Source organism: Staurois parvus, unplaced genomic scaffold (genome assembly GCF_062004578.1).
Source record: "Staurois parvus isolate SC_StPar_1 unplaced genomic scaffold, SC_StPar_1.0 ptg001556l, whole genome shotgun sequence".
Classification (NCBI taxonomy): domain Eukaryota; kingdom Metazoa; phylum Chordata; class Amphibia; order Anura; family Ranidae; genus Staurois; species Staurois parvus.
In genome coordinates, this window is record NW_028319352.1 from 117,912 (window position 1) to 139,442 (window position 21,531).

At 41.1% G+C, this 21,531-nt stretch overlaps 1 protein-coding gene across 4 annotated transcripts in view; it reads right to left on the reverse strand.

The window, feature by feature from the left end:
- Positions 1-1,343: 1,343 nt before the first annotated feature.
- PPP2R5B (protein phosphatase 2 regulatory subunit B'beta) overlaps positions 1,344-21,531 on the reverse strand; it is a 124,448-nt gene continuing 104,260 nt past the window's right edge. For all 4 annotated transcript variants that reach the window (XM_089662815.1, XM_089662814.1, XM_089662813.1 and 1 more), the window contains 5 exons: positions 14,957-15,007; positions 13,332-13,451; positions 10,319-10,446; positions 6,930-7,031; positions 1,344-4,190 (listed from right to left, as the gene is read on the reverse strand). In XM_089662815.1, coding sequence (XP_089518941.1) covers positions 4,055-4,190; positions 6,930-7,031; positions 10,319-10,446; positions 13,332-13,451; positions 14,957-15,007 — 537 coding nt within the window. In that variant the 3' untranslated portion in view covers positions 1,344-4,054. The remainder of the gene's footprint in view (positions 4,191-6,929; positions 7,032-10,318; positions 10,447-13,331; positions 13,452-14,956; positions 15,008-21,531) is intronic.

Here is a 21,531-nt window from a genome sequence, read left to right on the forward strand (position 1 = left end):
TTCCTATCATTCTGGTACAGATTAATCTTAGTTTTATCCGCCCAAAGAATGCTTTTCCAGAACTGGTCTGGCTTTTTTAGATGTTTTATGGCAAAGTCTAATCTGGCTTTTCTGTTCTTCAGGCTTATGAATGGTTTGCACCTTGTGGTGAACCCTCTGTATTTGCTCTTGTGAAGTCTTCTCTTGATTGTAAACTTTGACAATGATACACCCACCTCCTGGAAAGTGTCCTTCACTTGTCTGGATGTTGTGAATTTTTCTTTACCATAGAGAGGATCCTGCGATCATCCACCACTATTGCCTTCTGTAGGCGTTCATGCCTTTTTATGTTGCTGTGCTCACCAGTGCGTTCTTCTTTCCTCAGAATGTACCAAACTGTTGATTTGGCCACTCCTAATGTTCCTGCTGTCTCTCTGATGAATTTGTTTAATTTTTGAAGCCTTACAATGACCTGTTTCACTTGCATGAACAGCTCCTTTGAATGCATAATGTAGATTCACAGCAGTAGATTCCAAATGCAAATACCACACTTAGAATCCACTCCAGACCTTTCACCTGCTTAATTGATGAAGAAATAACGAAGGAGTAGCCCACACCTGCCCATGAAACAGCTTTTGATTCAACTGTCCAATTACTTTTGGTCCCTTGAAAAAGGGGGGATGGCTACTTTTAAGAGCTAAAATTCCTAAACCCTTCTTCCAATTTGGATGTACATACCCTCAAATTAGACCTGATAGTGTGCACTTTCAGCCCATATCCATTATATAACTATAGCTTGAATATGTTTTGGTAAATACCTGAAAAAAACTAAAATTGTGCCTGTGTCCAAATATATAGGGACCTAAATGTATATGTAGATTTTTTCAGGCTGCAGATACAAGGATGCACCTTCAAGGTGTGACATAAGAACAAGTATCTCAATTTGCTGCATAGCTTTCTGTATTTAAAGACAATAATTAAACAATGCAGGGATGCAAAGCTTGTATCCATGCATGTTTTAATTATTGTCTATGCTGTCAGGAATGGCTAAGATAGAGCCTAAAATGTGGGGACTGTGGTAAAGGCAGAATTACAGACTGGAGCAACTGTCTAATGCCACTAGGGGTACAGTGAGTAGGAAAAGCCCTGAATGGATTAAAAATATTACTTAGAATAAAGATGAGTTAGATATTAGGTCTGCAGTAGGATACAGGTTAAAATTGATGAGAGCATATTTTCTCCTTGATCCCGAAGTGGCTGTACCAAGAAACAAACATATATGTACAAAAGTGTTTTCATGGAGCCACATAAGAAACCCTCAGCAAAACCATATTATTACTTTTACACAAAGCATCACTCAGACATGGAATTACCCTCATTTTACTTAGCAAGAAAAGTCATGCAAAACATACTGTAGTCAAAATAGCAGAAAATGAATGGTCAACCTTGGTGAACCTACATCTTTTTACAACCTAATAACTAAATGCCTGTATAAATATAGGTTGCCAGAAGTTTTAGACATAAAGACAGGACATATTTCTGAGACCCAGCATTTAATTCAGCAGTGAACAGGTTAAATATCATATTCACCCCTCTCCTCCCCCTTCCCTCTGTGAACTAAACAAATCCAACGCTGACCATATTAAATACGAAATAAATAATAATACCATAAATAATTGCTTAAAAAAATAAAAATAAAAATTAAAACATTGCACACAATATATTTATATTTATATATACTCTTCGAGAATAGGCTAATTTATACCGTTAATAAGAGGATCAGTATTCCCCCCACACACACACATACGTAAAGAAGAGCAGTACAATTTCATCTCCTGCCTGTATTGCAATGGAAAGCTGCAGCCTAAAGAAAGCAGCATATTCTCCCTTATTCTGTCTTCTCTGTCGAAGTGTTTTGGAGTTATTTTAGGTGTCACACTGTGGAATGTCACATGGAACCAAACTGGATTATAATGCAAAATGTCTATCAAGACAGTCAAGCTGTTTCATGACTTTAGTTGATTCAATTTTCACAGAGTCCTTTGGTGAAATTTAAATCCTGAAATAAGTTGTCATCAAGAGCTGCTTGGTTGTGTCATCTACGAACAATAATGTTTTTGGGCTTATCCTCATTATTAACGTTTTCTGTTCTCTGATACAGCATGAAGGACTTTTCACATGACAGTAAGAATAATTCTGAGAAGTTCTGCATAGTGAGCAAGTTAGACCTCTTTTTATAGAACCATATCCTGCTATATTTTTAAAAGATCGGAGGGACAAGGATTTTGGCTTTTGGGTCCTCTTCAACAAAATCAGTGTATGTCCCATTTCCCTCTTTTGTGATTAAACATTTGGTTTTCCTTTGAGGTTTCTGCTACCTTTCAAAACCCAGTTCTAGAGTACAACAGACTGATGATAACTTGGAATTTTTTCAACAAATATAGTTGGCACGCAGCAGCTAATTGGATGATTGAAAAGCATATCTTGAGCTTCATGGCTTGGTCCTTTGTTGTTTTTTTTTTCAGACATTTTCCCCTTGTTTATTATGTTGTAGTTTTCTATCAGCATCTAAACCTTCCAATTTTTAATATAGGTTCAGCCAACTAAGGTACTTTCTATGTATAGTATCTATGAAACTAGAATCCCCTGCTCTCTCAAATAGTAATAAGCAAAAACAGTTGGTGTTGGTGAGAGCATTATCCAGAACATCAGAGCTTAACAACAATCCTAGCTGTTGACTGCCTCGCAGTTTGTATTCCAAAGATATTCCATTGATGGTTTCTTGTTGAAAAATTCTGTGCAATCGCTGGGTAATGCAAATGTTTGCCAGATGTAACCTGGGTCTGGACTTGACTAAATACAATCATTTGCCTTGAAATAAACAGATTTCTTGTTGAGTTTCCACAACATGCCTTTAAAATGTCATAATCAGCCTGTTATTATATTTTATTTACCGCCATGTCACCTTCAAATAGACAATGGAATGTATTTAATGTGATCTGTAATTAGCAGTTGGGTAGTACTCTTTATCACAACTTAAATCTAAGAACCCCTAGAAAGTTAATTTTTTATAAATTCCTGAAAGTACACTTTATCTTCTCTTCAAATGCAGTCAACAAAACCATTAAGTGACCTGGAGTATTCATAGGATGAACATCGATGGGCAGTGGAGGACAGGTCAGACTACCTAGAAGTCTTTGCTCCCATGAATCCAGCATGGTGTTTTCTGCATGTCCATTGTTCTTAAATCTTTTTCTTGTAAGATAGTTTCCTACAACCAGGAGAGATGTGTGTGGATGGGGGGCAGAGGTGGTTTCGGTTACAGGAGTGGTTCAGAATTGGCTTCCCAGAAGCCCAGACTCTTATTGACGGAATAAAGATAACTGGTGGAGAGACTTTCCCAGAAGTCTCTGCTCTCACAGACAGAAATTGACAGACAGGAGACATAGGCCTTTCCAGAAGCCTCTGTTTTTACAAACAGAAAGTGACCATTGCTGAATATTAAGAAGGCTTTCCCAGAAGCCTTTACTTTCATGGTCAAAATATGACTGAAGTGGATTAGTGACAGGCTTGCCCGGAAGCCTTAACTTTCACAAAGGGTTACAGATGCAGGGATCTTCCCAGAAGTCCCTGCTTCCACTGGACAGAAAGTGACAAAACTTTTCTTTTTTTTCCCAGGAATCCTTTGATGTAGTGACCAGTCTTGTTAACCTTCTTCATAGTACTCCATAATATCAATGGATACAAAGTGGCATAGACACATAATGGCTTTTACTAGAAGTCTTTGCTGTTTCTAAGTGGGAATGGCATATGGTGGTTTGCCGAAAAGGCTTCAATATGTGTTGCTCTCCCAGGAAAAGAAAATATACTGCTAAAACATGAAAAGGTGACATCCCTGGAATGTTTAAATCCCATAATCTATTAATGGTACTGGCATCACGGTGTGAGCTACAGCTCTTCCCCCACTCAAGGAGGTACGTATGAATTCTAAACAAAGGGTTCAATGTGGGGAGGAGGGGGTGTGGACTGGCTGCAGTGGTCTTCTGTTAAATAGTGGAAGGTGATTGGGGGTCTCCTAACTTTTACTCGCTCGGCTGTGCTGTAAATTAAGCTGGTTCATCTGAGCTTCTTCTAGACCACTGAGCTTTTTTAGACGCAGCTCATCTAGTTTTCTCCAAAGCTCCTGGCGTTCTTTTTCTCGCTTCATCTCCCTATTAGGAAAGAATTAGCACACATAGGTCAAGAGGTATACTCAGCTTAAATAAAACACAACTTAAAAGTGATACTAAACACACTTTGTTTAATTTACATTATCCATTCACTTTCCCTTTGTGGATGATGGCACTGTGATTATTTTAATTTAAAAAACAAAACATCTTTTTCCTAATAGATATACAGCTGTCACCAGACCCATCTCTTTCCCAGCCTGTCTGCAGAGAATCATAAGCAGGGGGAACTTCTAGTCTTCCACTACTGGTCACATGTTCAAAATTTAACAAAAACAACCTTTGGAATACTGAGTAAAAATAAATAAATGATATCAATAAACTGTTTTAAATTGGAATACAAATTTATATTGAAAATCAGATCTTTAATATTTTGTGGAAATAACATGGTGTGGGTAGATTTCTGCCAGTCACAGGCTGTGTCACACCCCTCCAGGACTGTGTCTTAAAATAAGAGGGAGGTGATTTCTCTGTTAATCTACATGCAATATCTCACCCCCCACTGTCTTTAGATGGTTAGTGGCCATGGAGGAAGAGGGAGAGCGTGGGCTGTCATTTACCACTGTGTATACGCCCAAATGTGTGACTCTATAGCCACATGGGCTGCTCAGCATAGAAACTCACTGATAACTAAGCATGTGCAGAGTTGTCTCTACAGCTGCAAAATCCCTAGCTGAATTAGGGACATAAACAGAAGGGGGAGATAGAGAACAGCAGGATCAACCAGACTTTATGCAGAATACAGAAAACGAATCTCATAGTGATGGAGTATGAATAGCATGCAATACAGCATTTATTGATAGTTTTTTTTTTATGTTTTGGGTTTAGCGACACTTTGTATGGGGTTAGCAAAAAAAAAAAATTACACTCACCTAGGTGGATGCATCATCGAGCCAATGCTGCCATCTCTCTCCTGCTACTTATAAGACCGCTGATTTCTCAGATCTTAGTCTTCACTGAGCAGAGATCTTGTGACTGTCAGTCACTGGCTCTCTACTGTGCCCCTTCGGACTGTGGAGGGAGTGGAGAGGCTGGCTCAGTCTCTCAGTGCCATGTTGAGATGCTGAGCCAGCTGCCAGTCAGGCTTTTGGGTGGATCCTGACCATATGGCTAAAGCTGTATGGCTAAGGCCTGCTGCTGGCTAAAAATGGATCACAGGAGTGCAGTCCTGTGATCCATAGAAGCAGGGCCAAAAAAGCTTTGGTCATACATTTATTTTTAACGTACTAAAATAGCAGTCTGCGATGCCTTTGTAAGAAATTCCCTACATGCATTATTTTCCCTCAGAAGCCAAGGGTAAGGATGGTTGTACTATCTGGTTCAAAATTTTGTATTCTCAGCAATGTCAATATCATCTATCTAATGTATAATTTAAGCATAATCTAAAAAATGAGAATCCAGTTTCATGAGAAAACTAACTATGAATACTTCCTGCATGTACAAACATTAAGAATGCTTAGATCTACAGTAATCAGTGTGATTGGCATATAAAATGTGTGCAATGGGATTTATCATTTGGCCTCCCTTAACTCATTGTCTCCATGCATAGTGCGATGAGACGGTTAAGCCACCATTCTACACAAAAATGGCAACCACCTCTGCTGGAGGCAGCTAATGGACACATTGGAAATTTTTATGTTCTGGTGTGTCATTGCACCTTTAAGGAGGAATGGACTGTCTCCAGGCATACCTGCCTTTAATTTATCCATTGCTATATATAATCCAACATGGAGGTTCCCATAGTCTGGACTTAGTCATTGAATTTTATGTTCACAATTGGGATTGATTATATCTTTCACATTTTTCTATATAAATTAGAATCTATTTGCACTTTTTATATTTGTTAAAAGCTTATTTTTTTGTTCAATTTGTTCACCCGCAATATTGTATGTGGTTCAATGTGTGGTTTAAAAATTAGAAATTAGAATTCTTCACCCTGAAATGTGATATTACATTTGTAGAGGAGGTGAACATTAATCAAACGTTTCCTAGGGGTTGGGAATCACTGCACTATAGCAATGCAAAAATGAAAAACAAAATGCGTGTGTGAAGGCTGTTCTCAGTATATTGATTTGATTGCTTTATTTTCGAATTTAAACTAAGTGTACTTTTTAGAATCCTACATGACCTGTATTCTGCATTGCTTTTTGAAGCTGAATATCAATCTGCTTTCTCTAACCCCTAAAGGTCTTTAACTTTTATCACACTTTCCCAATTCTTGATTGAGTTGGAGCACCTTTGATCCACTCAGCTACTCTCCATGAAAGCTATTACACGGCTTAATATTTAGAGATTATACTTGCTGCCAGATGGTCATGCATTCACACATACATAGGTAACGGTTACCTCAAGTACAACTTTTAATGTGGAGCCTAACTATAGCTATTGCTAAACTGTTCCCTCTTCTTCCTCCTACTTATCCTACCTGTCCTGTATATAAAAAAAAGATCTGTATACCTATTTTAGGCGCTTCCATATACTGAGCTGCAGTATCACGTGACAAAACTGTGAGGTAAATATATAGATCTTTTTTATATGGATTTTTTTTTACTTTAAGCTTAAGTAGACATCTGAGTAGAATCCAGCTGAGTACATGGATGGTGACATCCAGTGGTCACATCAGTCAAGGTATTATACTACATGTAAGTTATTATGTAATCTTGTGTATTCAAAGAACTAGCATTTCACCTTGGTTAAGCATACAGTTTTTATAGCAGGACTTACTGTTGCCTGTCAAGTTTATAGGATGCTGTGAGTTCATCAAAGAGTTTCCCATTCATTTCCATAAAAGTCTTCAGGACATTATAAATCAGGGAGACAATTGTTCTAAAGAAGAAACAGAAGGAATCAACGATAGTTGAAAAGGCACTCAGGCATAAAGGATGTGAAAGTGTAAGGCCATGGTTTCTCAAATATCAAGTTCAAGAACATATTGCTGGATAAAAGGTAGAAATAGCTTAACCGCTTCCCAACCGCCCTATAGCAGATATACTGCTACAGGGCAGCACGGGTGCACACAATTTTATATATATATATATATATATATATATATATATATATACACACACACACACACACATATACACGTCATTTTGCATTTTCGGCCGTGGCTGTCAATCACCGGGTCCCGGCTGGTGGGGTCCCGGCCGGTGATTACTTGCCGGTGCCCGGTAATTGCCGAGCATCTCTGACGGGGAGGAGAACTGTATGTGAACAATACAGTTCTCCTCCCTGTCAGCTCCTGCACACTGCTTTGGATAGCTGTACACAGCGCAGCCATCCAAAGAAGTGTGATTACAGTGAAGCACACACACAGAGCTTACAGTGAAACAGCACACAGTTAACCTTTTGATCGCCCCTCATGTTAACCTTTTCCTGCCCAGTGCCATTAGTACAGTGTCAGTGCTTTTTTTTTTAGCACTGATCACTGTATTGGTATCACTGGGGATGTTAGTGACACCAAGTCAGTTCCCCCCAGTGTCAGAATGCCCACCGCAGTCCCGCAGTCCTGCTATAAGTCACTGATTGCTGCCATTACTAGTAAACATAAAAAATTGAAAAAAAAAATACCAGTATCTGTACCGCCATTTAAAAACACTATAACTTTTATGTAAACCAATTAATTTACATGTATTGGGATTTTTTGTAGCAAAGACATGTGGCAGAATACATTTTGGCCTAAATTTATGACAAAATTTGATTTTTAAAATTTTTTACTGCACATGTTTAATAGCAAAAAGTAAAAAATATAGGGTTTTTTTTCTCAAAATTGTCAACTTTTTTTTTTTATTGCGCAAAAATTAAAAAACATACAGGCGATCAAATAGCAACAAAGAAAATGCAATTCATGGGAAAAAAAGGACTTAAATTTAATTTGGGTGCAGTGCTGCATGACCGCGCAATTGTCAGTTAAAGTAACACAGCTCCGTTACGTAAAAAATGGCCTGGTCAGGAAGGGCGGTAAATCCTCTGGAGGGCAAGTGGTAAAGTATAGCTATAGGCAAAACTTCTTTTGGATTAGAGGGGAATCTTCTACTAGGGTGAACATGGTGACAACAATAAATTTCCTCACTTTGGAAGGATTTCTTCTGGGACAGGAAGTGAGTCCATTCACACATGGAGCTGTGGCTTGGCCCTGCCCCCTCTCTCTCCTCATTGGCTGACTGGCTGTGATGGCTAGCAATGTCACCTGCTTGCTGTCTCAGCCAATGAGGAGGCAGAGACTCGGGACGGCCGAGGCTGTCATGCGCATTTATGGATCTCGATAGGGCTCAGGTAAGTATTGAGGGGGCTGGGGGGATGCTGCACCCAGAAGGTTTTTTACTTTCATGCATAGACTGCATGATGATAAAAAACCTTGGGCCTTTACAACCACTTTAATAAATAGTTTTAAACTATTTCCAACAACCACCTGAAGACCAGGCCTTTCCTGGCACTTTTTGTAACAATCAGTATTTTTTACTAGAAAATTTCATAGAACCCCCAAACAGTATATATTTTGTTTAAAGAAGAGGCCCTAGAGAATAAATTGGTGGGTGTTGCAATTTTTTTATGTCACAGAGTAATTACGCAGTGATTTTTCAAATGCAATTTTTTGGGGGAAAAATACACTTTATTGAATTTTAATGCAAAACAACAATATATATAACCCAATTTTTTGGTAATACGAAAGATGGTGTGCAGCTACAGGCATCATCCCAGTATAACCACTTTTACGTGACGGGTTGTTACGTTGATTGGTAAAATATAAAAGATAATGTGCAGCTGTAGCCATCATCCTGGTATAACCACTTATACACGACTGGTCATCAAGTGGTTAAAAACAGGGATTTTCAGTGCACATTTGCAGATCTATGTGAAACCACACTGCCACACCAAGGCACCTCTGCAAAGTGTGGTCTCATTTTCCTTTTCAGTGGGCTTGAACTTCTGATGTGCTGTGGTGCTTTGAAAGAGAAGGAGTACCAATTATAAGATGGTTTGGAGCAGCTGCCATTTTTGTAGTATGTGGTACTACAAAAATCCTAGTTCAGGTGCTCATATACTTTATAGAGTTACAAAGATGTCATTGCGTGCGTGGCAATGTAGCTACACATTTAATTTCAATTGTATTGAAAAAAAACCCTCTAGTTTCTAGTTCTAGCTAGCTGGATCAAGTGCTGGGGAAAGTTTGTAATCTCTTACCTTGCTCCAGAAAGCAACACTCTTCATTGCCTCACTTTACAAGAGGAATGCTAAAGTATAACTAAAGGCAAACTTTTTTCCTTAAAATTGGGACGTATTTTTTTAGATTGTGGTGAGGAGTTCAAACTACTTTCAGGTTTGTATTGCTGTCTGTGTTAGGAAGAGCACTCTCAATAATTGTTTTGATCACCAGTGTCACCAATATTGAAATTGGGGGGTCAATCAAAAATTTTGGGTTGCCAACAGAACAGGGAAGCCTTCCAAAGGGGACACTTGCTCCCATTACAACTGTCTAGGAGAGAATTGCCCACACATTTGAAAGATTTCATTTTCCTCCCTGTTGAATCTATCAGATAGAAGTGATGGGCAGGAAAATCTCACTAAAAAGGCAGATGGAAAAACAATACTAGCAGGTTTACACTCCCCTATTCTATCTGAAAGGAAAAAAAATATACCTTCGCCTCCCTGCTGCCCCAATCTGCAGCATGAAAGCTTTGATTGTGCAAGTTTTAATTTGTTAAGACAAAAGCTAGCAGTGCTAGGCATGCTTCCCCATATGAGCAATTTTAGTGAAGAACTATCCATATAATTAGCTTTTCAGCAGCCTGTATAAAGTGAAATGCTGAAGTGATTTTACAATCACTTTAGCTTTTCATTTGGGACAGGCTCAGTTTCAGCTTTCCATTTTGTGAGAATGAGGTGTTCAAATCACCAAAGAAAATACGTTTCCATCTTTAATGAGCCAAGAAATGTTATAATATTGTGCAATGTGCAACTTTTTTTTAGCATGTGCAAGTAATAGTGCAGCTTGATGAGTCAGTCTGTGCTTGACATCCTTAGTCCTGAGAATCACTTCATATAATCAATCTATTACAGGCCTCCCATTATTGACATATTACAGCATGCTTCCTTCCTGGGACAGCACTTACTGGTTCCAGTGCTCCTTAGAGACTTGGTAGAGTGTGCCGAATATCAGTGGGAGGATGGTGTGACAGTTTTCCTCTATCAGACTCAGGATGTACTCATTGTTCCAGAAATAAAGTGCTCGCTCTGCAACCTGAAACAAGATATCAAGACAAATTATGTAGTAAAGCGGTATTAAACCCAAAACCAAAAGTGACTAAAGTAACGTAATGCGTAGGTGCAGTGACGCACTTGCAGTTCGGACGCCATCTTGCTGCACCCAATTGAACATACCCATGCAGATACACCCAGTACATGAGGTTCTAAATGCTTGTTTGCTAAAGATGACAATGTGAGTGCAAAATTTGAATTTCTTTGCTTAATATTGAGTTTAATAAAAGGTAATACACTATGGAAGGTTCTACCTATGTTTTTTGAGATACTGGCAATACCTTACTTGTATACCTGGAGAGGATTTTGCTACTTACACGCACATCCCTGAGAGGGAGATCGCTGCAGGGAGAGATATCCAGAAATAGAGGAATCATATACATGTAAGATCCGGTTTAGTGATCCCAAAAGTGTTTTGACCCCCTGCGGGTCGAAGCAAGGAGGTGAACGGCCAATCCGGCTTTTGACGGATACTCTTCTGTGGTTACCCACATTCACCATCCACGTGCATGAGTGTTATCCTGTTTATTTGAATATATGGTGGTGTAGTACCACATTTGGACATTTTTTCACATTCTTACTTTTAGTTTGGAGTCATGCATTTTGCATGACGTAGTTATTTTTCACTATTGTATTTATCATTGGTTGTTTTTTTGTGTATGCATTGATTTGTATATGGAAACACTTTACAGTTTTTGGGATTCAGATATTTGGTTTTTGCATGTTTATGCACTTTTTTATGCACTTTTATGCGTTTCTTTCAATTTGAGTCCAAAATTTGGACGTGTCACCTATTAGTCCATTTTTTGGACTAAATTTATATATTCCTGTTTGTTCACACCATCACTTTGGATCCTAATTTAGGATTTATGCGCACTTACAGTTGGGCAAAAAAGTATTTAGTCAGCCACCAATTGTGCAAGTTCTCCCACTTAAAAAGATGAGAAAGGCCTGTAATTGGCATCTTAGGTAGACCTCAACTATGAGAGACAAAATGAGAAAAAAAATCCAGACAATCACATTGGCTGATTTGGAAAGAATTTATTTGCAAATTATGGTGGAAAATAAGTGTTTGGTCAATATCAAAAGTTCATCTCAATACTTTGTTATATATCCTTTGTTGGCAATGACAGAGGTCAAACGTTTCCTGTAAGTCTTCACAAGGTTGGCACACACTGTTGCTGGTATGTTGGCCCATTCCTCCATGCAGATCTCCTCTAAAGCAGTGATGTTTTGGGGCTGTCGCTGGGCAACACGAACTTTCAACTCCCTCCAAAGGTTTTCTATGGGGTTGAGATCTGGAGACTAGCTAGGCCACTCCAGGACCTTGAAATGCTTCTTACGAAGCCACTCCTTCGTTGCCCAGGTGGTATGTTTGGGATCATTGTCATGTTGACAAGACCCAGCCACGTCTCAACTTCAATGCCCTTGCTGATGGAAGGAGGTTTGCACTCAAAATCTCACAATACATGGCCCCATTCATTCTGTCCTGTACATGGATCAGTTGTCCTGGTCCCTTTGCGGAGAAACAGCCCCAAAGCATGATGTTGCCACCCCCATGCTTCACAGTAGGTATGGTGTTCTTTGGATGCAACTCAGCATTCTCTCTCCTCCAAACACGACGAGTTGTGTTTCTACCAAACAGTTCTATTTTGGTTTCATCTAACCATATGACATTCTCCCAATCCTCTTCTGGATTATCCAAATGCTCTCTAGCAAACCTCAGACGGGCCCGGACATGTACTGGCTTAAGCAGGGGGACACGTCTGGCACTGCAGGATCTGAGTCCCTGGCGGCGTAGTGTGTTACTGATGGTAGCCTTTGTTACGTTGGTCCCAGCTCTCTGCAGGTCATTCACTAGGTCCCCCCGTGTGGTCCTGGGATTTTTGTTCACCGTTCTTGTGATCATTTTGACTCCACGGGGTGAGATCTTGCGTGGAGCCCCAGATCGAGGGAGATTATCAGTGGTCTTGTATGTCTTCTATTTTCTAATTATTGCTCCCACTGTTGATTTGTTCACACCAAGCTGCTTGCCTATTGCAGATTAAGTCTTCCCAGCCTGGTGCAGGTCTACAATTTTGTTTCTGATGTCCCTCGACAGCTCTTTGGTCTTCACCATAGTGGAGTTTGGAGTGTGACTGTTTGAGGTTGTGGACAGGTGTCTTTTATACTGATAACAAGTTCAAACAATTGCCAGGTAATGAGTACAGGACAGAGGAGCCTCTTAAAGAAGAAGGTACAGGTCTGTGAGAGCCAGAAATCTTGCTTGTTTGTAGGTGACCAAATACTTATTATCCACCATAATTTGCAAATAAATTCTTTCCAAATCAGCCAATGTAATTGTCTGGATTTTTTTTCTCATTTTGTCTCTCATAGTTGAGGTCTACCTATGATGCCAATGACAGGCCTCTCTCATCTTTTTAAGTGGGAAAACTTGCACAATTGGTGGCTGACTAAATACTTTTTTGCCCCACTGTATACCATACGCTTAGTATTGGTTTATAAACGTCTGCGATTACCATCATTGAGGTGGTGCAATAATCACTGTGTACACTTTTGAATCCATTGAGGATCGGTTCACTATTATATATTTGTAGATCCCTGGAGGATCAGGTCACTGTTTATGTTTTTTTGCACATTGTGTCACTTTATATATATGTACTTTTTATATACTATTTAAGTATTAAGTATTAGTTATAATATTATCAGAGTAGCGCTGCATCATTTCCTTTATTTCAGTTTGTTTTTGGGTTTAATACCACTTTAAGGCTGAAAACAAAAGCTGATGAATTGAAAGTAGCATGTAACAGATAGACACATGTAATATGCATAAAATTATTTTTTTGTAGCAATATGACTGTTATGTACCTGAAAGTGAGGACTGGAAATACAGCGAGCGATCTGTTTAAATAGTGGCTCTTGAATTTTCACAAATTGGGAGGGTTCAATGACATCTAGAATTTCCTCCAACTCTCCAAGGAACATTACCTGCCAGAAGACACACACATTTAAATACACAACAGGAGTATGACTCTGGGGTTTAATGTGTGAGTGCAGCATTACCTACTTTCATCATTTACTGTCATCTCCCCAATTTACTTCTTTGCCAAGAAACATGCTCATTGTGCTATATGATTCTCTTTGGCTAATTTTACTATCTCCCAAGAGATAGTACAATACAAAAAATCAATTCAGTTTCAGGACATATAATCTGTCGATCAGTTTCTCAATGTTATTCAGGTCATATTCATTTAATTTGCATGTGTGTTTTTTATATGGGTGCAATATTAGGAATAATGCGACCATACTGTAAAATAGAGCAAATATATATTAAAATCTACCCTTTGTTAGAAGCATGCATGAGTATAAATAATGTATTTAAAAAAAAATAAAAAATGCTGGTATACAAAGGCTAATAGTCTTGCGGATGCTACAAAGGGGTACTTTGCAAGGGTTTTCAGTGCCTGCCAAATTGCCCCTGAATGCTTGCTAGGAAAGGGTTCATTCTGAGTCAGTGACCAGAAATGTATACAGATCAGGGAACTCAAAAGTCCTTACCTGCATGCTTGATTTGGCTAAATATCTCTAAATACTAAAACTAGAGGATCAAGCATGGCACCATGGCAACTATTATTTCCAGAAGGAGAAATCTGCAATGGCATCCTCCATGTTCCTTCCATGACAGATTTCCAGGTCTGGCTTTACAAGTGGTGATTGGTAGATTAAAATTATCCTCCATCTAATTATTTTTTCACTCGACTATTACATGATGAAATGGAAGAATTGTTCATTTGTGGAGCCATGGAATTTATTGCAGTATTTTTTTGTTTGAAATATTACATTGATATTTAGGGGGAGATTTACTAAAACTGGAGCATTCGGAATCTAGAGCAGTTGTGTATGGTAATCAATCAGCTTTCAACTTGTTCAATTAAGCTTTGACAATTAAACCTGGAAGCTGAGCTGCATCAGATTCTGCACACTCCAGTTTTAGTGAACCTTCCCTTTGTGTTTCATTTATAGAACCTGGGTTCTCCCCAGATAGGTTAACAAGTGCAATCAATTTATATTATTATTATAACTGTGTAAAAAGTTCCTATTTGTATGTGCTTGTTAGTTTATATACCAGCTTTAACTGGCATTTACATTTCACTGCAGGGGTTATGTGATTTAGCACTGCACCTTTGTATTAAAAACATATTGGAGGATCAAAGTATTAATAGAAGTTGTTTCTCTACATGTTTGTATTTTTGCATGGTTATATATTGTGAATTGTGTAGTCCTAAATGCAATATTGTATATACTTTCTGTCACAAATATTAGGGCAACTTTAAAAACTCAAGTCCAAGTATACAGTATGTAACATATTTCCCGTTTGTGGATAAACATACTGTACAGTGCTTCTAGTATATATTGTAAAAATACTAAATTTTTACTATTTAATTTTCATACAATATATAGATGATTCTTTGTTCATTATAACTGTGGTTTACCTCCTTTTGAGTGCAGGTTTTTGGCCAATACTTTAGCAAACCTCGAATTACCTGTAAAGATAAACATTGTTATTTCCATTTAAAATGTATTTGCTTCAGCTGCTCGCAGTTTTCTAACTGAGTCTTTATACTACTATTCCCAGCAAGACACATTTGGCAAATGTCTAAATGCCAAAACAAATTAGTGGTGTTACCATTAGTAACCTATCATTTTTCATTGTTGTTGCATACACTTGTCATTAATGGGCAAATGTTACTTTTTATCCATGTTGTAAATATCAAATTCATAGTATTAGTGTAGCTGAGTAGGAAGATTAATATAAATAGTTGTGTCTGAAGCAATAAGATGGCCAGTACATGGCAAGGATTAGGTGACAATACTGGAGCTAGAAATTAAGTTGAATACACTTCGTATATCTAAGTTATGGCAATAATAGTGTAGTATGCTTTTATTCTGCAAGAATCAATTTCAGTGGCGACATAAGCGATGTTTTAAAAAATAAAGTTTCATCAGTACAATGCAAACAATATAAAACATCATTATACTGTATATTTATTAATGACAAATTAATGGATAGACAGTGCATGCAGCGCTATTATTAATAAATATGAAGTACAGAGCTACACCTGTTGAGCGTTATACATTTAGCTTTAACATCTTTTTATCAGCGTTAAACAGTTATGAGATTATTTAATAAGAATATGAACTTATTTGGTAAGAAAAAGTGCAATGAGCTGCAATTCATTGCAAGCAACCAACAATCATCTTTCATTGATCTGAGTCTTGGGATTGCTTTGAGTAACAGCATTTAGCACCTCATCACTGTTCTTTGTACTCCCTTATTTAAGAAACATGTGCACAAGGATGAGCAAACCCAAGCTCAATTTTTACAGGAACCATTGATATATTTGCATATACATTCAGCTGTCTATATCTCAGGATCTACAGATTATTTTGGCATCACAGAGAGTGAGTTTAGAATAACCGTATTAAAAAAACCCCCAAAAAACTTTATTTCTACCACCTGCACTCTCCAGCTTCTTTTTTTACTCATTACCAATATCGCATGACCATGAATTAGGAAGGGCGTATAGACTGATTGGTATTGTGAGCTTTGGTTAGAAAACACACTATCATGTACCTGGTGTTAGAGGCCAATGGAGAGAGGGCTTCCCTTGCGGCTAAGTTCCAGACTCCCCTGAGAGTGGGATAGCAGGAGTCAGGCTCAAAGTGGCACAGGTTGTCTGTAGGAGTGCTCGTTGGTGGTCCACCCAGGAGCACAGCTGATGCACTGAGATGGGATCTGCAGACAGGTGGTGCCTGTGCGAGGTATGCAAGCCTTCCGGGTAACAGAGGATCACAGGATAACCAGTTCAAAGTTGAGGTCAGGTACCAAGTGGAAATCAGAGCAGACGTAGTCAGATGGGATAGCCGAGGTCAAACACAGAGGAGCAAGAGGGAATATCTGTTAGCCAAGGCGAGATCAGATCAGGGCTTAAGCAGAGAAGACAGGTCCAAGAGCAAGCCGAGTCGGTATCAGGAAATCACAGATCACAATAGCACAGGAACAGGACCAAGGTACTGGGAAGCCAGAGATCAACCAGCACCTGAGAGTAGGGCAGGGCTTCCTTATAAAGGCCGTTTGGAGCCAAATTTGAGCTGATGTGAACTTCTGTGTCCATGCAAGGTACTGGCAGGGGTGCCAGGTCTCCTAACACCTCTGCTGAGGACAGAGCCCTGACAGTGCCCCCCCCCCAAAGGGCAGCCTCTGGATGCCTACTTGGGCCATCTTGTCTGGATATTTGGAGCAAAACTCTTGGAGAAGTGTGGGGGCATGTACATTGTCCTTTGGTTCCCAGGAGCTTTCTTCAGGAGGATACCCCTTCCAATTGATCAAGAATTGGATTTGTCTTTCCAGTTTCCTGCAGTCCAGGATTGATTCTACCTTGTATTCTGCCTCCTCCCCAACTGTCATTGGTGGTGGAGGTGGTTCCATTCTTCCTGGAAATGGGTCATGAACAGCTGGCTTGAGCAGAGAGACATGGAAGACTGGATGAATCCTGTATGATTTGGGAAGGGATAGTTCATATGCTACTGGATTGATTTCTCATTTTATTTGGAAGGGGGTAATGTATCTTGGACCCAATTTTCGTGATGGGCAAGGAAGTTGTAAGTTGGCTGCTGACAACCAAACCTTGTCTCCGACCTTTAGAGCAGGATTTCCCGTTTCTTGTCATAGTACTTTTTATAGTCTGTATGTGATCATTGTATGGATTCTTAGAAAGCTTGATAGCTGTCCTGTATCCTGATAAGTCTGTCCTGTACTGCGGGTACTGAGGCTTCGAGTATGGTACCCGGAAGGCAGGAAGGGTGTAATCCATAATTAGCCCAGAATCGTGACTTATTCATAGCAGAATGGATAGAATTTTTGTAGGCAAATTCTACCAACGAGAGCAGGGACGTCCAGTCATCCTGGGAAACGGTGGAGAAACATCGTAGATATTGTTCTAAAGTTTGGTTTGTCCACTCTGTTTGGCCATTACTTTGAGGGTGGTAAGTAGATGATAGACAGAGTTCCACTTTCAGTGTTTTGCACAGGGCTCTCCAGAACCTGGAGGTAAATTTCACCCCTCGGTCAGAAACAATATTGCTGGGTAGTCCGTGTAGCCTCACAATCTCCTTGATAAAGGCACGTGCTGTCTCAGGCGAAGACGGGGTACCTATCATTGGCAGGAAGTGGGCCATTTTGGATAGCCGATCTATCACCACTAGGATGGTAGTAAACCCCTCAAAGGGCGGCAAGTTTACAATAAAGTCCATTGCAATCATTTCCCAGGGGCGATTAAAAATGGGCAGGGGTCTCAGTAGCCCCCATGCCTTGGTTTTGTCTCCCTTGCTGCGTAGGCACACTGTGCAGGATTTAATGTAGGCTCTGCAGTCCTGACTTAAGTTGGGCCACCAAAAGGACCGTTGGATCAGTTCCATAGTTTTACAGGCCCCAAAGTGTCCAGGAGGTAAGATCCTAGGTTTTCAGGACAAAGATCTTATCCTGGTCTCACAGAAAGCCACTCTGCCTCTTTAACGAGTCTGGTACGGGTTCGGAGTAGCGTGCCAAGGCCTGTTCAATTGATGATCTTAGACTGGGTTGGATTAGCAAAAAAGTTTGGGTAGACAGGATGGTGTCAGGGGGCGAAGGTTCAACTGAATCTGGGAACATATGGGATAGAGCGTCTGCCTTCCCATTCTTGGTTCCTGGGTGGTAGGTTATATGAAAATTGAGTCTAGAAAAGTATAAGGCCCATCTAGCTTGCCGGGGTCTTAGGCGTTTGGCGGATCTTAAATATTCTAGATTCCTATGATCTGTGAAGATCATAATCGGGTGACTAGCTCCTTCCAAAAAGGTACCTCCATCCTTCGAAGGCCGTTTTGATTGCCAGAAGTTCCCTGTCGCCTACGTCGTAGGGCTTTTCTGCTTGGCTTAGTTTCCTGGAACAAAAGGCTACCGGATGGAGCAGGGCTTTTGGACCTTGGCGTTGTGAGAGCACGGCTCCTGTAGGCACCTCCGATGCGTCCAGCTCCAGGATGAAAGGAAGTGTTGGTTCCAGGTCTTGTAGCACAGGAGCCAATGTAAATTGCTTCTTTAGTTGCCCGAAGGCTATTTATGCTTCCGGGCTCCAGAAAATCCGTGCATGCTGGCGGGTGAGTTGAGTAATCGGGGCAATAATGGTTGAAAAGCCTTGGATAAACTTCCGATAGAAGTTGGCAAAGCCCACAAATCTTTGGACCCCTTTCTTGTCAGTAGGTGCAGGCCACTCCAAGATGGCGGAGATTTTCTGAGGATCCATGGAGATTCTTTCAGTGGAGATGATTAACCCCCGGGAACTGGATAGACTGTTTCTCAAACTCGCACTTCTTCGCCTTAGCGTACAGGCCATGCATCCTCAGCGTAGTCAGTACCTTTTTAACATGGTCTCGGTGGATTTCCAGAGAGTTCGAGAAAATTAAGATGTTGTCCAGGTAGACGATCAAGAAGAGATCGAGGTATTCCCTGAAGATGTCATTTACGAAGTGTTGGAACGTCGCAGAGGCATTGCATAATCCAAACGGCATCACCAGGTACTCGAAGTGCCCAAAGCGTGTTCTGAAGGCGGTTTTCCACTCATCACCTTTCCTAATGCGAACTAAATTGTAGGCCCCTCGTAAATCTAGTTTAGTGAACACTTGGGCTGTCAGGAACCTCTGAAATAACTCGGGAACTAGAGGGAGTAGGTACCAATTCTTAATGGTGATCTTGTTGAGCTCTCTATAGTCGATGCAAGGTCGGAGAGATTGATCCTTCTTCTCAACGAAGAAAATACCTACCCCGGCAGGGGAGGAAAAAGGGCGGATGAATCCTTTGGCAAGGTTCTCGTCGATATATTGCCGGAGGGCTTCCAGCTCCAGTTCGGACAATGGGAAAATTCATCCAAATAGTATTTCTGCCCCTGGAAGCAATTCAATAGGGCAGTAATAGGATCGATGAGAAGGCAAAGTGTCAGCCTTTTTCTTATCGAACATGTCCAGGAAGCTGTGGTAGGCAGAGGGAACAGATTGACTGGCATCTGAAGTAGGCTGAACTGAGAGGCACACAGGGACATTGGAGGGTGTGGAGCTGCTGCAGTGTTGAAGGCAGTAACTTGATGGGAAGGTAATTTCTTTCCTGGGCCAGTCGATTTATGGGTTGTGGGTTTGCAACCAAGGTATTCCTAGGATGGCTGGGAACATAGGGGATCTAAGGACATCGAAGCAGATGAATTCCTGGTGGCCGGAATCTGTTGTCGCTAGGATGGAAATGGTTTCCTGGGTAACGGTTCCTGAACTACGGGTGGTGCCATCTGCCAGTAATACATCCAGCCTTTGTTTCTTAGGAAGCAGCGGAATTTCTAGGTTCTTGGCAAGGTGTTGATGTCAGAAGCAGCTACAAGCCCCTGAATCAACGATTGCCTGCAACTTGACTTCCCTTCCAGCCACCTGTAATGACATGGGTAGAATGACATGGGTGGTTAGGGTTCCGGACAACTGGAGATACGAGGGATGAGGTTGGCTGGACTTACTGGGTTGCACAGGGCAGTAGAAATGGCCCATGGCCCTGCAGTAAAGATTTAGGTTGCCTTGCCGTCTGAGTACTCTTTCCTCTGGAGTTAAAACGGGTCGGAGAAGGCCGATTTGCATGGGTTCTACTTCCGAGGTGCCGATGGGTGGAGGAATAGGGACATGAGCCATTGGTCTTGGAAACTTTGGCAGAACCCCCGTACGGTGAAAGGACTGGGTAGGTTCGGAACGTCTTTCCCGTAGCCGTCGATCTAATTGGGTAGCGAGCTGGATCAGGCCCTCCAGGGAGGAGGGAGTTTCCACCCTAACTAGTTCGTCCTTAAGGGATTCAGACAGGCCCAGATGGAACTGGTATTTTATTGCTGCATTGTTCCACCCGGTGTCAGCAGACCATTTGCAGAATTCCACAATGTAGTCCTCCACAGGCTGTCGGCCTTGTTGTAAAGCATGGAGGGCGGACTCAGCAGTAGCGGTCCTCTGGGGATCATCATAGAGAATCGCCATGGCTTAAAAAAATGTGATCACGTTGTTGAGTGCGGGGTTCTTTTGTTCTAGTAGGCTGTGTGCCCATGATTGAGGTTCATCAGACAGAAGAGAAATGATGAACCCCACTTTAACTGCCTCTAGTGAGAAGGTCCTTGGTTGCAATGCGAAATACAGCTCACATGCATTTTTAAAGGCTCGGAATTTGCGTTGGTCCCCTAGGAAGCATTCAGGGATGGGGACCCTGGGCTTTGGAGGCGGTAGTACCACAACAGGTGTAGTGGTAGGAGGCGGACTGGCTGGTGCGACTATTGGGCTCAGACTAACCAACGGACTCTGGTCTGTAGAAGTCGCAGAAGTAGTAAGCGAATGAAGGTGTCCTTCCAGCTGGAAGTATCCTTCCTGCAGATCTTTAACTGCTTGCGTGAGGGCCGTCATCTGTTGGCATAGGGCCTCTAGTGCGGCCTCAGACATATTGGCTGGTTGATACTATCACGTACCAGGCGTTAGAGGCCAGTGGAGAGAGGGCTTCCCTTGCGGCTAAGTTCCAGACTCCCCTGAGAGTGGGATAGCAGGAGTCAGGCTCAAAGTGGCACAGGTCGCCTGTAGGAATGCTCGTTGGTGGTCCACCCAGGAGCACAGCTGATACACTGAGATGGGATCTGCAGACGGATGGTGCCTGTGTGGGGTATGCAAGCCTTCCGGGAAACAGATGGAAATCAGAGCAGACGTAGTCAGATGGGATAGCCGAGGTCATACAGAGCAAGAGGGAATATCCGTTAGCCAAGCCGAGGTCAGATCAGGGGTTAAGCAGAGAAGACAGGTCCAAGAGCAAGCCGAGTCGGTATCAGGAAATCACAGATCACAATAGCACAGGAACAGGACCAAGGTACTGGGAAGCCAGAGATCAACCAGCACCTGAGAGTAGGGCAGGGCTTCCTTATAAAGGCCGTTTGGAGCCAAATTTGAGCCGATGTGAACTTCTGCGGCCATGCAAGGT